The 26,049-nt window shown below is 40.2% G+C and overlaps 2 protein-coding genes across 3 annotated transcripts in view; one reads left to right on the plus strand and one right to left on the minus strand.

The window, feature by feature from the left end:
* Positions 1–2,088, plus strand: part of nvl (nuclear VCP like) — a 42,482-nt gene extending 40,394 nt beyond the window's left edge. For both annotated transcript variants that reach the window (XM_079169288.1, XM_079169289.1), the window contains exons 23-24: positions 453–550; positions 1,937–2,088. In XM_079169288.1, the coding sequence (XP_079025414.1) occupies positions 453–550; positions 1,937–1,981 (143 nt within the window). In that variant the 3' untranslated portion in view covers positions 1,982–2,088. The remainder of the gene's footprint in view (positions 1–452; positions 551–1,936) is intronic.
* Positions 2,089–5,102: 3,014 nt separating this feature from the next.
* Positions 5,103–16,435, minus strand: degs1 (delta(4)-desaturase, sphingolipid 1). Its single transcript, XM_079168750.1, has 3 exons — positions 16,217–16,435; positions 9,956–10,698; positions 5,103–7,100 (listed from the first exon to the last, which is right to left on the minus strand). The coding sequence occupies exons 1-3, from the start codon at positions 16,296–16,298 to the stop codon at positions 6,954–6,956; spliced, it is 972 nt and encodes a 323-aa protein (XP_079024876.1). The 5' UTR covers positions 16,299–16,435; the 3' UTR covers positions 5,103–6,953.
* Positions 16,436–26,049: the final 9,614 nt, after the last annotated feature.

Raw genomic sequence — 26,049 nt, forward strand, 5'->3', positions numbered from 1 at the left:
ATGTGACCTTCCACTCTGATCTTATGAGCCATTATCACCTTAATAAAATGGTACAATTCTGTTTTTAGTACAAGAAGGTTTTGGTCCCTATAGCTAATTTCCCTTTACATGACATATGTACAGTACGTAGAGGCATAAAGTTAGGCATAATTGAGCGCATGCGAGCAGACCGTACTAGCTGCTGTACTGCGTCACCTGGGCCCGCCTCAGCTCCACCGATGTGCCACCTCTTAAGCCATTTTTGGGTTAGGCTGTATCATCACTGTTAAGATGCCGAGGCCGAAGCCACCTACATTGAGCTTCACAACGGCTGTTCAGAAACCTTTAGAGACTACGCCCATAATTTAGATGGTCCAACGCCAGAATATAACAAAAAACAAACAGGACTGTGTCTCATGACGAGTTGACTGTCCTGTTCATTGACTTAAATGTATGTTCATTGTTACACACAGGTCACACATTCACTTCTGGCTCGGTCGCTGACATCAGGGTGAGCAAACAGAACTTTGATGATGCCTTCAAGAAAGTTCGTCCATCTGTGTCCAAAAAGGTAAAGTGTAACGAGTACAATGATTGCTGTATGACATGTAAAATGTGCCAACAAGGTGTAGTACATTTTTATTTTTATTTTAGACTGAAATACATGAACATACAGTCCCTCAGCTTTTAACCCTGTGTTATTTTTGACATCTCTTAAAAGTATTTTAGGACACAAAATGGTCATTCAAAGGAACAAGTTATTAAGAGTAACTTGTTTGCACAAATGATCAAAATGAACATTATTACTGGGAGCATGGGAACCATCCACTGGAGCAATGGTGTAAACCGTCCCTTTGGGATTCGCATCCAGTGACCCTTCAATTCAGGCCAGGCAGTCTTCGCTTTGAGTTGCTGATTTTCCATGTACATCATCAGAGTCCTTTCCTTCTTCTGCACAATCACCAGAGGCTATGGGCTGTGACCCCTTCTGCATAAGCTGCATTATATCTTTAACCTCCTCATACTTGTGGTGGAAAAAACTATTCAATAGTACAGAGTGAGTCCTATGATACTGAAATTAAGAAACATTGAAGAAAGAAGTTTGTTTTTAAAGTATTTATTCTCTGCGCAGAGAAGGTTCAATCGTCATACAGAATGCAATGCGGTCTGAAGGAGGAAGGCACCCAGTGTTGGTTGTGTACGACTTATAAAGGCCTTGAGCACATGGTGGGATAGGAGGAGTCACTAGGACATTTGGACAACAGTGCTCAATCACTGATCAACCATTGAATGGTTAATCACTGATTGGTCCACTGATTGCATCCCCATTCAGCCCCCTATCTAAGTTGACAGTATCATGCCCTTGATTAAGACACACACCTGATATTACTCAACCTGAGTAATACCATGTCTGACATTGATTAACTTTGTTAATACAAAAAAGGCCAAAACACTGAGTGGTCCGACAATAAAAACAGATAGATAAGTCATAGTGGACTTGGAAGAAGCCTATGAGAAAGCTGCTTAACTGGGATGTACAATGTCTGTGCAGCCTCACTCCTGGCGAACACGTCCGCGTTTACTTCCAGCAAATTCCTCAGCTGAGCTAGCCGCTGCTCATTTAAATAATGACTGTCAAGAGAGTAAGATCAGAGGCAGAGTAGAGCACATAATGCCTTCGCCATAATAGGAAAACAAATATTTTCTCCTCAAATGCAACAATAAAAACACCCTTAAACTGCAACAAATATGAGCTTGGCCTGTTGATCGACGTACTGTGTCAGATGGAGACCTCTGAGTCACCTGTAAGTCGGTCAGTCAGCTGCTGTTTGGTGTGAGAAGTGCCAGGGAGAGAGGCAGGGCTGACGTCCTTTTTTAGATCCTATTGATGGCACTCAGACTCAGCACGGCTGTGAAACCCACAACCATAGACTGTTCCTCTGTGTTCCCTCTGCAGGACCAGAGGATGTACGAGCAGCTCAGAGAGTCCCTCAGCAGATAACTACAAGACCAGAACCATGTAACCAGCAACGGTTCAACTCTGACTTAAGTTACTGGTGAATAGTTATGTAATAAATGTATCTTATTATGGTTGCATCATAATACTGATACCTGCTTTTATAATAAAAATGTATGTGCAGAAACCAGACTCGTGTGTATTATGTGTGTATATGCTAGAAGACAAAGGCTCTCAGGGGTACAAACTTTTGGAGGAATGCCAAATTAAGATCATTGAGATGCAGTGAAACTAATTCTCATCCATAGGAAACCAGGATCAAATACCATAATGTTTGTGGACAAAAATGTATTAAAAACTAATAACCGCAGCAGTGTATATAATAGAATAATAACAAAAGCAGTAATAGTAATACAAGATTTAAGGGTATGTTTTAGGTACTCTAATGGACATATCCTACACGTTTCGTGATGATTGACCCAGTTTTTGGTCTACTTTTGTGCTGAGCTAAGCCCATATGAAGTATAAGAATAAAACAAGCTTTTGATACATTTTAACAGTGGCGGGCCATATATTTTATACCTGGGCCATCAGTGCTGTCCTGCTACAGTTGAACCACCTCCCAATAACAACATTATGACGCCACAGCCACAGGTTATTTGTTTTGTGTAAAAACCTCATATTTACGTAACATTGCAACATTTGACAAGTGAAATAAAATGTTAGTAGCCATTTATTTAGTAGCCTTGGTTAGCTTAGCGTAGCTCCAAACAGCTCCAAACACCAAGAGCTCAGTTGCAAATGAAACGCATTCTTAGCCATTAAATTTGCAACGCTTCTCCGACGCTGTCAGCCAGGAATACCGTTCGTACAAATCCTTTTCCTGGCTGAGTCAGGGCTGCTAGCTATGGGGTAGACAGAGATGTCCAGCTTTTCCTGAAATGCCCTTCTTGAGCAATCCGTTTCTCCTCCTCCTTCAGCCATTGAGTGTTAAAAAAACAAAGCTAGGTAAAAAAAAATAATCTACACCAAGCTAAATGCTAAAAATGTCATAACTTCTTACATATCTTTCAACTTCAACTGTTACTACTAATACTAACTTCTGCTAGCTGCTTCAGCTTCAAAACAGTGACCAATCACGGCGCACGTTAATGCTGAGCCAGCTGCACGTTAATGCTGACGTACTTGTAGGCCAGCTAGCAGCTCTGGCATGTCAAAGAATATGCCCAACATGTCAAACTAAAGATCTGATTGGTTGAACACTATGACAATCAACAACATTTACTTTAATCTGCAAAGGGATTCACTTGTAAGTCTGAAGGCCTCAGGCCTCTCTTCTTACCTAGAGACACAGAGGTGAAATCTGATTGGATAAAAGCTCTACTTAAAACAAGCTGTGCTGGAAGCAGAGCAACTGAGGAAGACTAGCTGTGCAATGAGAAAATAAACTAATGGGAAAAATAATTGTTATACATGTATAACAATGTATAAATAAATGTAATTTTATTTATGAAAAATTATTAAATTATAAAATAGCTATAATTTTGTTATTCTGTTTAGGCCAGCAGAGAAGGCTTTGCAGGCCCTGACGGCCCACCACTGGGTCTCTCTTAAATTTAAGATGGTGCAGCAGACAACAAATAATAACAAACTGGCACACACTCAATAGGGGTTGGAAACCTAATTACGGAGCCAGGACACAGGAGTCATAGTCCGAGAAAAAAACACTGAATTTATGAGAAAATAAAACGTTCTAACTTTAATCTCTGAGATTAAAGTGACAAATACCAGAAAATTGCGAGATTATAAAGTTTTACATTTTCGAGAAAAAAAACGAGGTAATGAATAATAGTGGGAGTTTTTTGTTAAAGAACCACTTTGTTTCACTTTGCAAAGTTGGATCAACCTCATCACACCACAGATTCCACCGTTAAGCAGTAACGTGAGCCGCTGAGTGCAAAATATGTTATATTGTAGCGGACTCTCCATCCAACCATTCACATCTGTTTATCCAGGGTGTAATCAGGGTATTCCAGACGTCCCTCTCCCAAGCAATATTTGAGGATTCATTATCTGTTTTTCAACACAAGCAGTTATTATACTATACTGTATGTGCCTTTTCTGTGCTATTTTCCCTTCACACTGATCTAGTAACAGGTGAGCATGGTCTCTTAAAAGCATCAGTGTGTAACTATGGTAACGTGGTGCGTTAGGAGTAAAGTCTTTTCAATAGTTTTTAGTGTCAACTGTGCTGAAATAAAACACGACTTTGTGTTGAGTGAAAGATAGAAGTTGTTCATCCCTACTTTCCTGCATCTTTTAGAATATTGGTATTTATTTATGTCCATTAAAGGACACAGAGAGAACGTTGAAACATAGAACACAGAACATGAAAGAAAACATGTAGGTATCGTCCAGGACCTTCACCTTACACAACTTTAGAAGCAACGAAATTCAGTGTTACCAGTTTTGCACTCCACAATTTTTTCAACTGCTGTTTCTAAGGTAAATAATTAACTTTCAATGTGTTATGGTGTATATCTTTTAGCAGATTAATAAAAGACTTTCATACCTCAAAAAAGTAAAACCCATCAGTATCAACAGTGATGTGTATTATACATACGTATGTGTAGAGATGTGGACAATAATTGTGTATTTCAGGCTCCACATCGGGAACCTGTGCACACATCACACCCTCCATTAAGTTTTTGCTCCCACCTAAATTTGCCCCAGAAGGGAAGTGTTCCTGTTGTGTCAACCTGTATGCAGCCCTCCATACAGATTTTTGAAAAACTAAGTCAAAGTCCACAGATGCACCCTCCCCCTAAATAGTATATATTTTGTAATATTTTGTTTGTTTTACTTAACTCAACTTTACAATATTGTCTGTACATTTTATTTTATTTAGTTTATGGGCCAGATATGGCCTGCCAGACAAATTCATAAGGTTCCACGTGTCAAATGTATTGTTAGATCTAACCCACAAAGTCAGGGAGGTTGACTTTGAAGACAGTTTCAGGAGGAGAGAACCGGGATTCTCCCTAAGTGTTTGGGGTTTGAAGCCTGGTCTAAATGCCGCCCTTTTCTATTGCCAGGAATATCACTCTAATGGGTAAAAAGTATATATATTTGTTTTTTATTAATTCATTCATTTCATTGGCTTTTAAGTAGTTAAAATTAACTTTATTTCATCAAAGTGAATAAATTCATAACATTTAAATCAACACCACAAACAGAATTGAAAACAAAGCTCTGAAGGCACTGAGGAATATTACACTTTCAACTCACATACAACTCAACATTAAACTGACTTGTTAGTCAGTTTGTATGGAACATGACAACAGGTTGCATAATAGTGTGGTACATTAAGTGTTGTATGTTGAAGAGCAGAGCAATTTCTAAGAAATGTAATATATAAAGTAAACCAATGCAAGCCTTCCCATAAACTCAGCATCAATCTTTGATCCACTTGAACATACAAAGACACACACTGATGCTGTAAACCAATAGCAAAGCTGCTTTTATGTTGTTAACCTCCAATCGTGGAGTCCAAATGTCTAAATTCATTCAGTTGTATATTAATCTCTGTAGCAGAAAACAAACAGCGATGCTAACACCTTAGACATGGTTTGCAATCAGCCACCACAGATGGTGTAACAACCTGTGTGGGCTTGGGTAGGTGTTGTTTTGTTCTTACTAGCGTAATGCAAACAGTTACAAAATTAAAACTGCAAGCAGCGATGAACAGCCTTTTGCCTAATGCGCATGTCCGAGTTACACGCCACTGCTGGAAATGATGCAAATTCTGTCCCAATTCCTACTACGTGGCGCTAGAGAACACATACTAATTATGTCATGTTACTGTATATCATATGTGCACCAAACATTTAAATTTCATGTTAATTGGATGATTCTTTTTTTTTTTTTAGGTACTGCCAATTTCCTATTGTTAGTAGGTGGTGCAATGACCATATCTCGATATAGATGTGTAGAGTCCTTCAGGTCTGGACTTCTACAGCATGTGAAATTTGGGACAGATTGGACGATATAAAGTGAAGTTACAGTAGCTTTGCATGTCATTACGAAAGATTCACATTGCCTGTCTTGCTACAGCAACGCTGTTCCACAAAAACTCAAGAGACAAATCTGATAAACCTTCTGGGAGGAGTTTGAAAAAGTTTGTATAAAATACATGAAAACTACTAAACTAAATTAAGCACTAAATTAAAAATGGCCAACTTTTGGTTGAGCAGAGTTAATTACTGCAGAGTTAAGACTGACCAATTTAAGATGCTGACAAGTAGTGAGCAGAGGACAAGAGAGCTCTAATTAAATGGTTGGATTAAATAACTACTTTAAGCAGAAGCGTGCCTTCCAGATGTCTGTTCAAATTTCATTGTTGATTTTCTTTACTTTTACGCACATGCCCAGGGCACGTGAGCCTGTGTGTAATGGTAATAGTGTGGTAATAAACACTTATCCTCAGATATTGAAAGTCCAATGAGTAAAGAGCACTTGCATGTTCAGTGCACATCAGCACACTAGCTAGAGTGGCCAGCAGTGAAAGAACCTGACCACAATACAGATGCCTTCAGTAGACATTTAGGTTAGTTTTAAACCAGTATTGCACAAATTGAGAATATTTTGAGAAATTAGAAGATCACCATTGAGATTAAAATTCATCCTGAAGGGGACACAAACTGTTATGACAATCCACCCATCCATTTATAGTTTGTTTAGAATACATAGCAAAACCGATTTGTTTGTTTTGTAACCAGCCCTAGGTACTGCCAATAATCACACAAACAAACTCATATTTTCAATCTAACATCATAATGTCTTGGTCTTTCTGAACTTCATTACAGATACCTGAAACAATTTTCTCTTCCTGTAGAGGAAAAGCACTCTTTCACAATTTCCCCCCTTATTTCCCATGCTGAATTTATTAATTTGGAAAAGCTGTTAACTTTTGAAATGATGGACACTGAAGCTTTTTTTTCACCAGCTTTAGGTGAAGTTACTCCTGTTTGATATCTCCCCTCAGCTTCCTCTTCACTCGAGAGTAAGGGCTCAGTGCGTCGTCCATGATGAAGTCATACAGGACTTTCACCCAAGAGGTGTACTGAGGCAGGTCATCATAATACTCTGCTGCTATTTTCTTCACCTGAAAAGAAAGAGGAAACAAAAGAATAAAGACAGAATACTGCTTTAAGGTTGCATTTAGATTAGATTTCAAAGAGCTGTTAACAGTTTACACAGCCTATAAATACATGTTTGAAACATCATATCGTAGTTTCACTTTTGTGAGTAGTAGTGGGTATTGCTGATGTGACTTTGAAAAGAAACAACTGTTGTATTCTCCTTAAACATACATTAAAAAACACAATATTGTTACCTCACCATTTGTAAAACACACTACATTCAAACTTGACATAAACAAAATAAAACTCATCAAAAATATCCTGCTTAGCCGATGCAATATTGGCATTAATCTAAAAAAGAAACATAAGCAAAGGCTAGGGAGAACTGTATTCTCTAACTTTGATTTGAGTGTTTCAAACCAACACCAATCATGTCAGGCTGTTAATGGGTGGCCCACTGTTACAATTGCATTATTTATTTATGTGCACTGTGCCATTGCACAGATTAAATACCATAAACAGATAAATAATTAAATTGTTAGTTGCCAGTTGAATCTAATAATCATGGAGTGAACCTTTACAGTCCATACACACATTTATTGAGAGAACCAGATTGTAACCAAGTATACAGTCCCTGACAAAAGTCTTGTCACTTGGGTACAAGTTGACCTTAAGTGCCCCTCAAATATATTTGTAATACATTTTTTTTTTACAAGAAATGGCTAATTTCAATCCCAACAGCTTTTGAAATAATGTTTTGGTGCCAAACGAAACTGCTGAAAAGCATTCTAACGTTCACAGCTTGGTAAAGCCCACTGAGTCAGTTTTTGCAAAGACAAAAGTCTTGTCGCCTTGTCATATGATTCACCCAATCCCAGATTACAGTCTCACCTGTGATCAATAATTGATCAATCAATTAGTGGGGGTGTATAAAAAGAACCCCAGCACACCAGACCTTCACATCAACTGCAACTTGACCTCTGACAACATGCCTAAGATTCACCCCGAGACCAAAGCGTTGATTATCAAGAGGCTGAAGACCAGATCCACTGCTGAGGTGGCTGACACCTTCAATGTGTCTCAGCGTCAAGTACAAAGAATAAGAAAAAGAATTGAAGAGACTGGAGATGTTTTTGACAAGCCCAGGTCCGGCAGACCCCGCAAAACAACTGCTCAGGAGGACCGTTTGTTGGCTTGAAAATCCAAGGCCAGCCCCTTTGTCACTGCAGCAGAGCTCCACCAGGCCTGGTCACCTCAAGTCCCCGTGTCAACCAGGACAGTTTGTAGAATTCTGTCTCGAAATGGCCTCCATGGTCGAATCAGTGCCCAGAAACCATCACTAAACAAAAGGCAATTCCAAGGCCCACAGCCAGCTAAAAGGATGGACGCTGGAAAAGTGGCAGAAGGTGGATTTCTCAGATGAATCTTCGGTTGAATTACATCACAGCCGCCGCAAATATTGCAGGAGACCTACTGGAGCCCGCATGGATCCAAGATTCACCCAGAAAACAGTGGAGTTTGGTGGCGGAAAAATCATGGTCTGGGGTTACATCCAGTATGGGGGTGTGCGAGAGATTTGCAGGGTGGAAGGCATATATCAATAGCCTAAAATATCAAGAAGTATTAGCTACCTCTTACATTCCCAACCATAAAAGGGGTCAAATTTTGCAGCAGGATCGCATACTTCCATCTCTACATCAAAGTTCCTCAAGGCGAAGAAGATCAAGGTGCTCCAGGACTGGCCAGCCCAGTCACCAGACATGAACATCATTGAGCATGTCTGGGGTAGAATGAAAGAGGAAGCATGGAAGACGAAACCAAAGCATCTTGATGAACTCTGGGAGGCATGTAAGACTGCTTTCTTTGCTATTCCTGATGACTTCATCAATAAATTGTATGAATCATTGTCGAACCGCATGGATTCAGTCCTTCAAGCTCATGGAAGTCATACAAGATATTAAATATGGATCTCACAGCACCACTACTTAATTCACTGATGTTATGCAACATATTTTTGTATTTGAAGTAAATTATTTGTTCAATTTTCACATTACTCTCTGTAGGCGACAAAACTTTTGTCTTGCCAAAATCTGACCTTTCTGTGTTCATTAAATGATCAATCTTTCTTCAGTGACGCAAATTTATTTTAGTATATTAAACATAATTTGGGAGGGTTTTAGCTTTCATATGAGCCATTTCTGAAACCAATGGATTAATTAAAAGTCAGGTTATAAGCTGTTGTTTCTACAAAATTGATAAGTGACAAGACTTTTGTCAGGGACTGTAGTTCACAACCGTTTCATACAAATTTAAAGAACGTAAGAAGGGTCATGGTAAATAAATTATTTTTGAACCAACAATGTAAGAACATGACCCAATTATCTTTGGACCCACAGTGTGAAATCATGACCCAATTCTCTCATTTAAACATCTTCTTTTTTTTTTTACTATTCTCTCTGATAATAGATACTGATTTAATTAGTGTTATCTCAATATCAAAAACGTTCTGGTTTCTATAGCAACCCCAAACTCCCTTTGTCTCAAGATAAGAGAAATCTGTCTTGTCATGTTTGTTGACATCAAATCCCCTTTAATAGTTAGTTAAAGAGACAAACACAAGATCATAAAGTATGTTCATGTAACAAGTATCATAGATAATAATCATTTTAAAAAAGGGTTTCATTGAAACACCATTCTCACACAGTGACAAACAAGATGTGCAACCATGTTAGAGGATTTAGTTAAGCTCCCTGCCTAGACAGATTTGTATCCACCCAACTGATTTGTTCCTTCCTAACCTCATGTAAATGCAGGTGACAGTATGATTTGTGCCACCTGTGGGTAACAATGATCTCCATAGTCATGCAGCTGTACTAACCATGGGCAGCCTGCGTCCTGGGATGCTGGGGAAGTCATGGTGCTCATTGTGGTAACCCACGTTGAAGGTGAGCAGGTTGAGGGAGCCATAGTAGGAGTATGTCTCATGGCCCTTGAGGAACATGTAGTGCTCAGCTATGAAATGACCAGAGATGGGGTGCAAGCCCATCCCCAGCATTGAGCCAGCCAGCATGTAGACCACAGGCTTGGCCCCCCACAGCCAGCAGAGCAGGATGTCAAAGGTGAGCTGGAAGGCTATGTTGGTCACCTCCAGCTGAGTGATAGGTTTGGGGTTGATGCAGAGGGGCCGAATGGCATAGAACAGTGGTTGCAAAATAATCCAGATGAATTTGCGAAGGCGTGTGCAGAAGAACCAGCCTTCAAACTCAGTGGGGATATCTACATCTACCCCATCTCCACCCAGGTAGCGGTGATGGTCCAGGTGATAGCGTTTGAAGGAGGCAGAGTAGGGCAGGCCAATGGGCAGGTTGGCAAAAATGGCAAAGTAGCGATTCCACATGGCCTTGTTGTTTCCAAAGGCTGTGTTGTGGGAGATCTCGTGAATTGCAAGCGTCATTGAGTGGTTGATACAGCTGCCAAAGGCATAAGTCCAAAACAAAACCCATTTCCATTCCAAGTCTTTGACCATGTAGAAAGCTAAAAACTGTATCGCTACCATCATGCACACAATCCATTTCAGCCTTGGGTCAGGAACCATCAACGACTTGATTTCTGGGTATTTGGCTGTAGGAGAAAAACAAGAAACTTCGGTTAAACTCGGTTAATATTCATATGCTGAAAATAAATAATCATCAGATCATCTGATTTCACAAGGTAAAAAACATTTAAATGAAGGAATTCAGCTAAATATTTGAATAAAACAAATTTAAATAAAAAGAGAAAAGTTTTATACAGCTGCATTATTTAGTTTAAGCTAATGTAATAAACAAGCAGAGGGCCGAGTCAAGTAATGACTGGCACCTTGTGAAATGTATTCTACCATCCCACCATTGTTTAAGAGGTCAGAAGGGAGCAGCAAGAAAAAAATCATCTACAGTGCATGCTGGCATAACCACATTGTGATACACAAGCTTTCCAGTTGAATATCGTCAAATGTTAATTCTATTTCATTACTTCAAGAGGGATCAAGTGTGTGCAATTACTAGGTAGCCAGTGGAAACATTCAAAAAGCAGGTGAGAATTGTTACAGAATTTCACTTCAGGAATGCAGAACTCTTCATACCAAAGATTTGGAGTGCTTTCTTTAATTACTGAAAAAATGAATAGTGAACAGTGAAACGCCTGAAATGGAAAGTCCTTTGTGGGGTCCTTTTTAGGCTGAAGATTGGGATGTTGTTGTATTGGACTGCATTATACTAGAGGAAATGCCTCAGATACAACTTAAAATGTTGGATTGGGTATTGGCAAGTACAGGAGTCAATGCCCCAATCCGGTATCACTTCATCATATCATTTATCAGCTCATTATGTGACACAGGAACAATAAAAACACGTGTCAATCACTACCCGATCCGTACATGCAAACTAGTACTACACACTTCTGTTTAAACAGTCTTGTGCACTCTATTTTTTCTTTTATATTGCTATATTGTGAACAACAAATCTGTGTTGACAACTAAACAATATTTAGTTATATTTAAAATCAGTTTTGGGGCGACTGTGGCTTAGTGGTAGAGCAGGGTCGTCCTATCAGAGGATCGGTGTTCGATCCTCGGCTCCGCTCGTACACAGCGATGTGTCCTTGGGCAAGACACTTAACCCCAATTTGCCCCCGCAGGCTGTTTCTGCGGTATACGAATGAGTTTGAATGTCAGATAGTCCTGATGGGCAAGTGGGACTTTGCATGTGTAGCGCACTGAAACATGTTATTTCATATTTTTTGTCCATTTAAAATAATTTGCTTTAAATATGTGTTTAAGTTAATTCATATTTGTATTATTTCAATGGTTTTAAAACATTACTTAACTGTATACTTAGTAACTGTGAAGGGAAGAAATGTATTGTACTGAAACTTTAGAAGAGAGCGCTGTCGCTTTAAGGAAGAGTTTTGAAAACATGCTGTATGCAGGCTGAAGGCAAAAAATGTGCTTGTGCTTAACCTTGGGATCTGTTAATAAAAGTTGCAAAACGAAGATGGATGGACAGTTCATTTTAAGGGTGCAACACATGGTAGCCTTTGCCATCAGTGTATGAATGGGTGTGAATGGTAGAATTATGACATGCTACCGGTTTGAGTAATGATTAAAACACTGGATTCAAGGTATGTCTTACCGGGGCGAAAATACTTCAGCCAAACTGCTATCCCAACATTATACGTATATAACCTAACCTATATAAAAACAGTCAAGGGGAAAAAAAGAATACCGTGAAACCGCCCGAATCTTAAAAATACCTTGATACACATTTTTGGTCATACCGTATATGTAGAGGAAGACTAAAAAAAGTATAGTTTTACACAGAAAATGAAGTGCTTACAATATGAATTGTAAGCATGTAAGGGTGTTGAGCGGTTTGTCATACCGCTCAACACCCTTATCAGTCGGCTATATCAGACTGTCTCGCGTGCCAAATTTCAAGAGTTAACCAGTAGCCCAAGCACCTTGTTTTTGCGCTCAAACAAATGCATGTTATTATTATTACAATAATAATGATGATAATAATAATAATAATAAACAATAGACAAAAGAACAATAGACAATAGACTTTGTCGGTGCTCTGGCTCTAATAATTCAGAATGGGATTAGAATTTATTCATGGTAAATGGACTATACTTGTAGAGCGCCTTTCTAGTCATTCGATCACTCAAAGTGCTTTAACTCTCGGTAGTTGGCGTGATTTACTGTAACGAACCATTGTTTAGCAGGCTCATGTCTATACATCAACATTCATAAGGTGCTTTGCATTGACTATTTATTTATGGTTGTGTAGAGGGCGGGATGTGAGGCAGATCCAGCTGCGCACATTTACAGGTTGATTTGGGATATATAAAAGGAAACTGCTCACTGGCAGGCATCATCAAGGTTTTGTTAATCAGAATTCTACGCCATGAAAAAAGTAAGTGTTTTTGAGGAACTAAAAAGGCTTGAAACCTAACCAACTTGGCACACACACAAAGTCCAAAATGTAGTTCACAGATGTGGTTTTGGTGCTTGGGATTGGCAAGCTTGACCGCCTACTAAATTTTGACAAAGCAGCCCTCGCAGTACGTTTAACCTAGATGTACCAAATTCAGTAGGCACAGGTATAACATGTAGTCTTAAAAAAGTATCTTGGGGCCATGCTCTTAAACCCAACTGGAAGTCAGCCATTTTTTATTTTGTATGAATATCTCATGAACCTTTTGCCATTTACAGTGGCTGTTTTGTAACAAACTCCTCCTAGGGAATTAATGGGATTCACTTCAAATTTGATCAGTACAATCTGAAGACCTTTGTGATGGAAATCTATCAAAAGTTTGTGGTTTCATGGAGCGCCGTTGCCATGGCAACGAATTCATGCCATGACATGGCCAACTAAGATGTTTTTGAGGGGCTAAAAATGCTCTAAACGGAACCAGACTTGGCACACACATTTAAAGTCCTAAATGTTGTTATCCGATATGGTTGTGGTGCTTGGGAGTGGCAAAGGGCCTCAATAGCGCCCCCTACCAAATGTTATTGAAGCAGCCCTTGCAGTACGTTTGACCAAGATATACCAAATTTTAAAAAAGTCTCTTGGGGCCATGCTCTAAACTCAACTGGAAGTCAGCCATTTTAAATTGTATATGGATTTCTTTTTTATGCCATTTCCAGGCGCTACACTTCTCTGCTGTAACTCCTTTAAGTGAATTTATCAAATGCACATTTAGTCAGAACAATCTAAAGACCGTTGTGATTAAAAGTTATCAAAATCTTTACGTCGATGGAATGGCATATACGTGGCATGGTGGCCATTTTATGTGATTCCCAAGTAAACAAGCTGATGTAACTTGCTCAAATCTGTCCCAAACTTGGTAAAAGTAATGGCCTGCGGATGTCAACAAGCCAATTTTCACTCATAGTGCAACTACTGCCAGCAGGAATTCAGCGTTCTGTGACAAACAGCATCCACTTTACTTGACATGATGTGGCCTACACTTGATATAGAGCAACATATTGTATTCTTGTGCATGTTCTCTAGTGCTGCATGTTCTCTAGTGCTACTTAGTTGTAACAGGAAGTGGTGGAATATTTGCAATACATCATTTCCAGCGTCACACTCCACGCTGGAATAAAACCTGTAACTCATACGCACGGTGTCTGATGGTCATAGACATTCACAGCCGCATCAACCAGTGTCCTGCCAGTACCCCCAACGTGCTTAAAAGGTATGAGGGCTCGGTCACAGCTTTAATTTGTTTATTCAAATTATAAACGTTTTTAAAAAGCAATTATTTAGTCATGAAAAACAAACAACTATCGATAAGAGTAGTTTCTAGAAGTGTCAGAATCCTAATGATACACATCCCTGCCCCCGCAAGTAGTGGTGTGTTGTTTTTGTTGTAAATTCAGTTTTCTGCTGTGATACCCGGAGCTCTTTCACCAGGGATGAGCTCATAAACATCAGGGGAACAACTCGAGCAGACTTACTTCCCTTGATTATTGCACTGTGTTCATTGTTTATTGTTATGCACCATTCACCAAGTAAATTCCTTGTATGTGTAACGTACTTGGCAATAAACGGTTCCGATTACATTTGTTTGTTATTATGAGAAGATGATTGAATAAATTAATAAAACATGAATCAGACAAGTTTTTATATTTATGTTGGGGAAATGAATTGTTATATTAATCAGGAACTAAAAAAAAATACTTAGAATAATTGATGAATTTGTCAATAGATTAATGGACAAAGTATCTGTTAGATCATTTTTTTTTATATGTTAGCACTATAACATTTACTCCACTGTCTTCTCAAACCTGTACTCACTTATTCACGAGTAATAATAAAAAAGGACAAATAATAAAATGAAACACAATGCTGAATATTAAACATAATCTCAGTCCATTATCAAAACCCAAGTCACTCGCTTTATTCTGACACAGAGACTCTTAGGCTCAGTAAAGCACAAAAAGATCGAAAGTGTGGCTACATTTTACTCGAGTAGATGCTGAAAACTCTTGTTGTCACAAATGCAATAAAACCCTCACAAATAAGGAAGGTAACACCAGAAGTTTATCACGACATTTGGCCAACAAGCAGAACATAAATGTGCAGAAATGCAGTTTTCTACCGTTAGTCGAGCAGCCGTCCACTGCAGGTAACGTCAGCGATGCCATACAGAGCTTGATCATAGGAACAGGCTAACCAATGAAAGATAATCGCTAACCTAATTGTTTAGCTGCAACTGTATTTTAATGATTTGTGAACTTTTTGTAGATTGTTGGGCTGAGGCTGCAGCCATGACCCCGAGATTTAGATGCTGACTATTTAAAACAGAATAATATAACTTCAAGAAAACATTAGAATAAGTAACCTAGATGCAGAACATACTGTATTTGAAATAGTTTAGTTAGCGTTGAACATACTTCTCTGCTAAGCATGACAGGGCCATTTTTTTCCTTATAATTAAATTGTTTCCATACTCACATTGCTTTAGTATGAGTTGTGCAAAAAGGAGTTGGTCATTCTCTCATTATGTAATGTTTGAGAGATACTTATGTTATCTCTCAAAATGCCCGATCTTTAATACATTAACGCGAGTGTAAAGTACGTGCGTTAGCCCGGTGTTCTGGTGTATCTATCGATGGCAGTATCTAACGTTAAACCGTTACAGCAACTGTTTTGTGAGAAGCTCAAAAGTGAGTTAGCTTTATGTCATTTTAGGGAGTGGCGAAATGACTACTGTGACTTTAAGGTTATAGCTAACGTTACGTTTCATTGAGCTAAATAGCTGCAACTACTTTTTCCATTACATGACGATTTATACTTTGATAAAAGACATGTTGGTGAATGTCAGTCATTAAAACGCAAACTACTCACCAACGTTAAACATAGCCGTAGGAAGTTAGTTAGCATTTGGCAAACACACAGGCGGATGTGGAACCGTTAGCTAAGTTACATTAGCAAACCGAGTCAGCTGATATGGTGGTAGGATTTACACCCCATTCTACTTTTAACTAACGGCTATTCAACAACATAACTACCAAACCGAGTCAACACAGTTATATCCAAGTTAAGCTCACTATGTTTATCCAAAGCTTGCTTACGATAAACTAACTCACCGAGTATCTCTTTTCTCCTGTCGGCGTGCGGCTGGTCCGTATATACCCATTCGTAGTCCTCACGGGCGACCCGATTCCCCATTTCTTTGATCAACGTTATTGTTTTAAACAACTTTCTTTGATAAATAAGTAACAAAATATCACAAGGTCGTTTAAAAATGTTTTCCTTTTCTCTATGGTCCTTCCTCTCCTCTCTCTTCAGCCTATCGGCCCGCCTTGCTGACCTGATAGATCTGCTCTGCGCACCCTCTGCAGCTCCTCCTACCACTTCCCTGGGGCGTGGAGGAGGAATTGTTGAATGACGCAGTTGTCGAACTTTATAGGTAGTGAGACACTTTAACACATTTTACCAGTGGTGGGCCGTCAGGGCCTGCAAAGCCTTCTCTGCTGGCCTAATGTGAGATAAATGGATTTTTGGACAAACTAATTTTATATTTTAATGTGTGTTATATTTTAATGTGTGTTAGAGTTAAAACGGCCAGCAGGTGTCGCCATCTCACCACTAGGGGGCTGTCTGCGCATGGTATTCTCGTCCTTTTTAAAAAGAAGCGGTGAAGAAGAACAGCAAGAACCGTGTACCGTAGCGTAGCGAACAGGCACCCGAAATAAAACATTTGTTTTCAACGCTATTCAAGGTGTCTGCTGCCGTTCTTTGGTGCGCCCGTCATCAGACACTGACGGGTGGGCAACATATCTTTGCGAGCCAGCCAGGAGAAAGGTGTCTTCGAGCAGAATCTCCAGCAGTGAGAGGAAGATCTTTCTCCCAAAACGAACCTAGAACAACAGTTAGCTAACTGCAGTTTCATCATGGAACTTGAGGCGCTTCTGGACAGAGCCAGCTCAATTCTGACCAAACTACACTGGGATCAGGTAGTACAAGTCTGCACACACCTAAACTGTATTGAGGAAGATGACGAGACCATAATTGATAGGAGTCAGTCTAGATGTCAGCTAGTACTCCCCAAGATCTACCATCCTCTCGTTCTGAAAGAGCTTCACAAGGAGATGGGTCACTTGGGCACAGAAAGGACAGTTAATCTGATCAGAGACCGTTTCTTTTGGCCAAAAATGCAGCGTGACGTGGAGCACTTCGTGACAAATGTGTGTGAATGCCTCAAGAAGAGGATAACCAAACCGAACAACACGAGCTCCGATGATGAGTATCAAAACCACTCACCCATATGAGTTAGTCTCAGTGGACTTCCTACACCTGGAAAAGTCTAAAGGGGGGTATGAATATATTCTGGTGGTTATAGACCATTATACACGCTTTGCCCAAGCCTACGCAACTACCAACAAATCAGCAAAAACTGTGGCTGACAAACTATTTAACGATTTTGCTATGAAATTTGGGTTTCCTGGAAAAATCCATCATGACATGGGCAGGGAATTTGAGAACCAGTTGCTGCACCGTCTAAAAGAACTCTGTGGTATCAAGGGATCACACACCACTCCTTATCACCCACAAGGGAACGGACAGACTGAAAGATTCAACAGAACACTTCTCTCCATGTTAAGAACACTGACAGAGGAACAGAAAACTGACTGGAAAAGCTATCTTCCTAAAGTCCTGCATGCTTACAATTGCACCTCGAGCGATGCAACAGGCTACTCTCCATTCTTCTTGTTATTTGGCAGGACACCCCGGCTTCCAGTGGACATCCTTTTTGGAATTGAAAGGGAGGACCAGCCAGGCTCATATCAGGCCTATGTGGAGAAATGGAGAAAGAGGATGACAGAGGCCTATGAGATAGCATCTAAACATGCAGGCAGGTCAGCCGACAGAGGAAAAAAATACAGGGATAATAAAGATTAAAATGCAGCTGCCTTTTTGCTCTCCATCTATAAGCAGAACCCTAGTAGAGTCTTTAAAAAGGTGCAATGTGTAATGTCTGGCCACCTGGTCTGTGAAGTCAATGAGTTAGTCTTTTCAACCTCCATTCTTTCTAATGGCCATCAGGGCGACTCCTCCAGTTGCACAAATAATTCAGATTGTATGGAAGTCTATGAGAAAATGACTACTTCTCACTTGATTTCTTACCTCAGTAAACATTGTGAAGATATGTTTATGGTCTCAATCTCTAGTTTCAAGTAGACCATAAAGCAGGGTATGCTTTAGGACTTGCGAAATTGACAGGTCACTACCAGAGCCGTATATGGCGTCTCCACGTCACTCCCCCACAGTCCAAATATGGTCACTTCCGTTCACGGGTTGCAAACTTTTTTTTTTTTTTTACGTTTTAAACAAAAATGCTAGCCAGATTTGACACATTGCACCTTTAATCTGCAATTTGATGTTTCTTTAGCCATTATTTTCAAACTCTGCTAAACCATTTAAAGAAAACAGTTCCTACCTGCAGCAGGTTGGTCAGCATGATGAGAGTCTGCTCCCGGATAACAGCTTCACTGTCTCCCAGACAAGCGGAGATGTTGGGATAGTGATCCACGATGTTGGTGTATCGAACACACAGATCACACATAATCACAACCACATTGTTGCGCACAGCAACCTCCGTGCCAACCTCCAGCTCCCTGGCAAACACCGGCAGGTACTTCTGGACGAGTTCCTCGTGCTGCAGACACAGTTTGCCTGAGCCCTATGGGGTCAGATCAGTCTCAATAATCGCAAATGCACACAGATAGACTCACAAATGCAAACAGAAAGATTCACAAATGCAAACAGAACAATTCACAAATATATTCGATTTACAAATGCACACAGAAGGATTTACAAATATATTCGATTTACAAATGCACGCAGAACAATTCACAAATACATTCCAATGCACAAATAAATAAATTACGATTTATATAAATGTAAAAAAAAAAATCACAAATATATTTCTGCATTTGTATGTATTTGTGTGTGGATTTGTATGTATTTGTGTGTGGATTTGTATGTATTTGTGTGTGGATCGCACTGCATTCATTTGCAAATCGCTTCACATTCGTGTACGGATTTATGAGACTGTTCTGCCGTCGCTGGATTCACAAATGCGTTTTTTTCAACATAGACCTGTCTGTAGCCAATCAGATGTCAGCCTCATTTTCAACCAATCACATGAGCGCAGCTTCATACATATTCATACATATTGTAGCCGTCTGTGTTCACCCAGAGCTCTATGATACCTCATATCAGTAGAGACCGGACCAAACTATGTGTGTGTAAACCATATGGTACAAACAATGAGGCCACTAGGCTGCTAGCGTAATGTTGCGGTTCACACCAAACACGATTCGCGCCGCGTTAATCGCGCCGCCGTTCTCGCCGGGGGACTATTTGTGTTCATTCGCGTGAATCGGTGAATCGCGCTGGACACGCCGGTGAGGTGTAATCTCTATTTCTGCTTAGTATGTGTTGTGGAAGTCCCAGATATCACGGGGAACCAAACGCCGTCATGTCTGGTTCATAACATAGTCCGGAGGAGCTCCGTGGATTTCATCGAACTGTATTCTGTATTCCTCATATCAGTAGAGACCGGACCAAACTATGTGTATAAATGTTATTTCGGAGTTCCTTTTTGTTGGTTTATTGCCGTTAAATCATAGCCAAATCAGTTTATGTTGTGTTCATACAGCTATGGTTAACAGCCGACGTGTGGCTTGCTAGACACAGTGAATACAGTTCGATGAAATCCACGGAGCTCCACGGAGCTCCTCCGGACTATGCCGCGCTCCCTCACCGGCGTGTCCAGCGCGATTCACCGATTCACGCGAATGAACACAAATAGTCCCCCGGCGAGAACGGCGGCGCGATTAACGCGGCGCGAATCGTGTTTGGTGTGAACCGCAACATTACGCTAGCAGCCTAGTGGCCTCATTGTTTGTACCATATGGTTTACACACACATAGTTTGGTCCGGTCTCTACTGATATGAGGTATCGTAGAGCTCTGGGTGAACACAGACGGCTACAATATGTATGAATATGTATGAAGCTGCGCTCATGTGATTGGTTGAAAATGAGGCTGACATCTGATTGGCTACAGGCAGGTCTATGTTGAAAAAAACGCATTTGTGAATCCAGCGACGGCAGAACAGTCTCATAAATCCGTACACGAATGTGAAGCGATTTGCAAATGAATGCAGTGCGATCCACACACAAATACATACAAATCCACACACAAATACATACAAATCCACACACAAATACATACAAATGCAGAAATATATTTGTGATTTTTTTTTTTACATTTATATAAATCGTAATTTATTTATTTGTGCATTGGAATGTATTTGTGAATTGTTCTGCATGCATTTGTAAATCGAATATATTTGTAAATCCTTCTGTGTGCATTTGTAAATCGAATATATTTGTGAATTGTTCTGTGCGCATTTGTGAATCTTTCTGTTTGCATTTGTGAGTCTATCTGTGTGCATTTGCGATTATTGAGACTGATCTGACCCCATAGAGCCCGGACGGACGCCAACGGAGAGGAAAACATTAGATGTGTAATGAGACGGCAGAAATGCATTGAGGTTAAGGCTATGAACAATGTTTCTAACGGTACATGTACACAGGCTCCATCATTTCCACGCTTCCTATTCATTGTCTATGTAAGCGGCAGACGGTAACCTCCGGTCCTGAAAAGTAGAGCCAATGTGGAAGCTCATTAAACTTGCATTCACTCAAATGGCCAGCAGGGGCCACTCCTCTGGTTGCAAAAAATAAATGAGTCGATGAGAAAGTGACCCTGCTTCTCACTTGGGCCCTATTCCTCGTACGTGGTTGAACTAAGTCGATCAAATGTCCTATTATCCAGCTTAAATTAACTCGATGATTGACATCAGGCTATCTCGGTTCCTCAAAGGCTGATCCGCTCAAACAGTCTCGTTAATTTGAACCAGATATCAGTCATCAGGATCGTTGCGCGTGTCCGTCCTACTTCAAAAGGGGGAAGCGTCGATCACCGAAACCATGATTTTCTAACAGTACAACGGCAAATAAACGCAAAGAAAGAGCCTCTTTTTACTCCGCTGACGAGCAGGAGATGATCATGAACGCATATGAGGAATTCAAGACCATAATCATGGCGAAATCTAACGCTGCGAGGGCTAGACGAGAAGCATGGCAAAATATCGCAGACTTCGTTAAATGCGCAAGTGTTGGGAACATGTATCGGTTAATTTTAAGAGCCTCATCACCTCAATCAATCAGATGATATTACTTTAAATGTGCTGCTGGCAGTAGGCTTAATGGAACGCATCATCCAATGAGATCTATAGCGAAAATAATTATATCAACTCGTTCAGAATAAGTAGATAAAAACAAGCCCAAAGAGTATCTAACTGATACGAATTAATAGATACTTATGAGGATATATGTAGGTGTATGCACGTATGTATCATGTACTATATATATATGTGTGTATATACATGTATGTGTAGATTATCATATAGAATAGGAGTTTGAATATGTGTGCGAATCTGTGTATGGACGGATCAGTATGTATGTATTATTCATAATAAGCAGTAAAAATAAATTGTGTGTAATTCTCTCTATTCTTATCATGAGTCCACCTTAATCATGTTCTACAATAATGATATCTATGGTGTACTAATAATACTGTCATATCATTATGAGTGCTTTCAACCATCATGTAGTTCAACCAGCCATCAAGAGGACACGGGAGCAAGTAAACACTAAGCACACACACATTATTCAGAATGGTGATCAATACAACATGTGCCATGGTGATGTAATGAACACATCCATAAGTTTCTTAATCGCCAAATAAACGTTATGAACAGCACGGCATGCAGCGGCTTTCCCGATGTTCTCCACATCACCGACACTGTACAAACATGAACCACTCGCAAAACAGCACGAGGCTGTGATACAGTCTGTGAGACAGTAGATGGCGTGTGGTGTTCAATGTACGGCTCGAGAAGGTCTTTAAATAAATGATTCCTTGTCGGCAGAATCGATAGCGCTCGTACAGGAAGTCATCATGATGTGATAACGGATCTTGGCGATCTGGAAGAACTCTCTCCCTATAAAACGCTAATCTGACTAATATCGCTTCCTCATCGATGGATCTCTGAGGAAGGGAGCTGACACTGTTTTCCGGGGGAGTGGAGCTGATCCAGCGGATCTAGCTCAAGCCTGCTCTGGAGCAGGTTCAGGCTTATGGATGTGTTGCTATGGTGATTTTTCCAAACTTGCTTCGAGGAACCGAAAAGCCTGACTTATGTAATCTCATCCTGAAAATTATCCGGCTAACTCAGTTAGCCACGTACGAGGAATAGGGCCTTGATGTATTATCTCAGTAAACATCGTAAACATGAGTTTATGGTCTCAATGGCTAGTTTCAAGTCTTCTTCAAACAGCATGATGTTCATTTAGTAAATTATGCTTCATTTAGAGTCAAATAGACCATAAAGCAGGGTATGCTTTAGGGCAGGGCTACCTTGTGATTGACAGGTCTCTACCAGAGCCGTATACTGCGTCTCTATGGCTAAATCCCAATGTCCCCCTTACGGACTCACGGACTTTGAGGCACGCTCCCGCGAAGTCCGTGAAAAACAAAAAGGTAAACAAAGAGGACGGCTCACATGTGTTCACAGCCTGGAGTATTACATTTACACAGAAACATTAAGGGTTAAAGATGGAACAAAAAATAAACATGAAATCAGAGAATATTTATTTATTTATTCATAAAATATTTGATTTTGTCATTGAAGCTGTTTTGACAAAAACGAGTAAATAGATTATATGAAGTTACTTCTCATCTTGTGAGGAAAGAGCCTGAAGACGTTCAAATCAGGGAGTACAAAGTATAAAATAAATACACACAATTATACATCATATTTGTTGTCGTTTTCATGGTAACGTGATATGTTGCAGCAAAGTGCTGTCCCGTTCCTATTTACACCATCTCAAGCCCTCACAGCCTCTCACACTCAACCACTCACCAGGTGACGTCAGTAAGTCCTTGAGGGTTTGAGGGTTTAGGGGGGACATTGGGATTTGGCCTAAGTCACTCAGTCCAGATATGGTCACTTCCGTTCACTGCTTACAAAAAAACAAGATGGCGACGGCCAAAAGGCAAAACTCGAGGATTCAAAAGCGCAGTCTACAAACCAATGATTGAGGCGATGGTAAGCAGCTGTGCAATCCATTAGCACAGCGCTGCGTTTCGGGACACAGGGGAATCGAGTTGGTTCCCTCCTCATTTGCATAAAGTTTAGGTTTAGCAAACCATATACTAATCAGTGGCACCCAGTGCAATTTGCCACTTTTGGAAACTACCGAAAAAACTTTTAACGAACTAGTCGTTGTCGATCTAAAATGAAGACAGATTCAGCAACTGCTTGGCTTGTTTCTCGCCTAAATTGATTTCAGACACACATTTCGGTATCGGTTGCCTAGTGGCAGCCTATTAGGTGTCCAATGCTGGGAAGCGGCATGGCCCCTCACGTACAAAAAGAACTCCTTCTGGACACGTACCATCAGACATTACTAAAAGAGACAGAGTAGGCTGATATAGAGTCAGGGAAGGACAGTTTACCTAAAGTGATGACTCCATGGGCTCTCACTTTGCTAGGCAGAGAGTTTGCGTTGAACTGAGACAGAGGCAGCGATGCTGGCAGCTCCTCCTGGCACTCTGTCACCAACATAAAGAACATGTTACCACTGAATACAGGTGATGTTACATTTTTAAAGCACATAAGTGTAGGTTTCGTTTTGTTTGTTCTTTGGCTACTCCCAAAAGTAGTATCACAAAATACAATGCGTGTTATCAGATTTTTTTGAAACTCCCGAATATTAATATCATTATTGATATCAGTCGGGCGATACTCTGTCAAAACATTTTCTTCAACCTATCATACAAAGTAAACACTGGCAGGTATTTTAAGTATTAGGCTACGTTCAAACCGACAGAAGCCCCCGTGTGAAGAAATGTAGCCGACCCATTCATTTGGAGGAGATCTGTCAGTAGTTTGGAATGCAATTTCATTCAATATTTAACAATTAAATACATGAATAAATATGGCTATGAAACAAATCCTGAAATAAATAAATGCAAGCAATGCTACTACTAATAATAAAGATAGTAGCAGTGGGTGTCAGACAGGACCACGGCAGGAGGCAAGACCATGGTTCAGATCATGTAGATTTGAAAACCACAGTATCTCATTTCCCTAGATGTCCATGCACCTTACCAGCCAATTTGTCAGAACGTGTTGTCAGGATGGACTCCACAAGCAGCACCGTCCTTTTGCCGACCTTGCCGGGACATTGGAGTGACGCCACACCCAGAGTGTGGAGGTGTTTCACCTGGAAGAGAGCATTTTCAGTTCCACATTTACCTGGTATGGTGCAGCACCCTGGTCTTTGACAAAACAAAAAGCAATGAGACACATCGTCCACATTATTTTGCAAACATCTTTTTCTCTTACTTTCACCCCTCCGTACAGTCTAAATGCAGTTTCCTCACCTAAACACTGAGCTTTCTAAAAACTTCTTCAAAAGTCTTCAAATCTTAAAATGCTAGCTTGGTGTGTACGGGGAAAACAGTAAAAAAAACTGCTCAGTGAGGGTTTATGCCATCATTATCACAGCTGTGAAGCAGCAAACAGCATTTAGCCCCCTCTAAATTTCTTGCAATCACTTATTCTAAATATTAATATAGCCAATTACACAGCAGAGCTGTTGTCAGTAGCCTAAACTTATTTTGATCTTATCAGATGATGTAGTGATTCTAAAAAAAAAACATGCAGCAGCTTGAGAATGACTTTCAGAAACAGAAAAATGTGTAAATGAGAACAACTACATGGTGAATCCAGCTGCAATAAATTAGGAGACTGAAACGAGCCATAACAAGTAGATACTCAGCGGAGTGGCTGAGTGTGTGTGGAGCCTATCCAGCATTAAGAAGAAAACTTTCCGTCAGAACACTAAACAAACACTTTCCCAAAAAGCAACAGGTCACAACAGGCTGTACAACTGAAAAGCATCGCTTGTGCTGTAAAAACCAAAAATACAAAATACATACAAAATAGAAAGTAAAACTTGAGCATGAGGTGAAGCCTTTCAATTAGTTCCACCATGGCTATATTTAAACGTTCAAAGCACCCAGACATTTATCATCCCTATGATTGAGCACATGTGTTTTTATCACCCTGATGTGCCAAAGTTTGTGGTAACTGAACTGGTCAGTTAACGATGTGGCCCAGACTGTATTCTAAAAGTCTGGCTTTGACACTAGCAGAGAGATTGTCTGTTTTGTTGCTCCTCTTTCTGAGAATAGTGTGAGCAGCAGATGGTTTTTGAAATTACGTGTTTCACAACTGCTGTACACAGTATGTGTTGATCTCAAATAAAATGAACCATACTTGATAAAAAAAAGACATCTTTCAGGCCGATGTTTATCCAAGAAAAAGCAAGCGAAGGGTTAAGTCTCACCATCAGCTCCTCATTGAGGTTCTGGGCTCCCTTTTCTCTCAGGATAATGTCAGCTAAATACGCCTCACACACCGACACCAGCTCACCACAGTGCTGGTTAAGAGAAGCCTGAAGAAAAAATAAATCACATATGAAATGACAGAAAGCGGGAACTAGGGATGAGTCATATTTTTGATTAAATCATGATGTAGGACATCACATCGGGAGAATCTGTTTAACACTGGATGATGAGCTGTGACTTTGGAAAGTTTAGATTCTGTACATGATCAAAATAAATACGAAGATAAAGCCACCAAAAATGTTTTGGGAAGCATGAAAACCAAGGGCATAGGTTTGGCCTCAGCATTGGTAGGGACACTGCCAGCCCCCCCCCCCCCCGGCCGTATAAAAAAAACTGAGTTGATATTATGTTGAACAGGCACACTT

The sequence above is a fragment of the Pholis gunnellus genome (assembly GCF_910591455.1).
Source record: "Pholis gunnellus genome assembly, chromosome: 11".
Taxonomy (NCBI): domain Eukaryota; kingdom Metazoa; phylum Chordata; class Actinopteri; order Perciformes; family Pholidae; genus Pholis; species Pholis gunnellus.

What these genes read in the sequence shown, in the direction of transcription:
- degs1 (XM_079168750.1), bottom strand. Translation starts at nt 16,298, where the DNA reads ATGGGGAATCGGGTCGCCCGTGAGGACTACGAATGGGTATATACGGAC. An exon ending in CAGGAGAAAAGAGATACTCG is followed by an intron (nt 10,699 to 16,216) that starts GTGAGTTAGTTT and finishes TTTCTCCTACAG; the next exon opens with CCAAATACCCAGAAATCAAG. An exon ending in CAGGACGCAGGCTGCCCATG is followed by an intron (nt 7,101 to 9,955) that starts GTTAGTACAGCT and finishes CTTTCTTTTCAG; the next exon opens with GTGAAGAAAATAGCAGCAGA.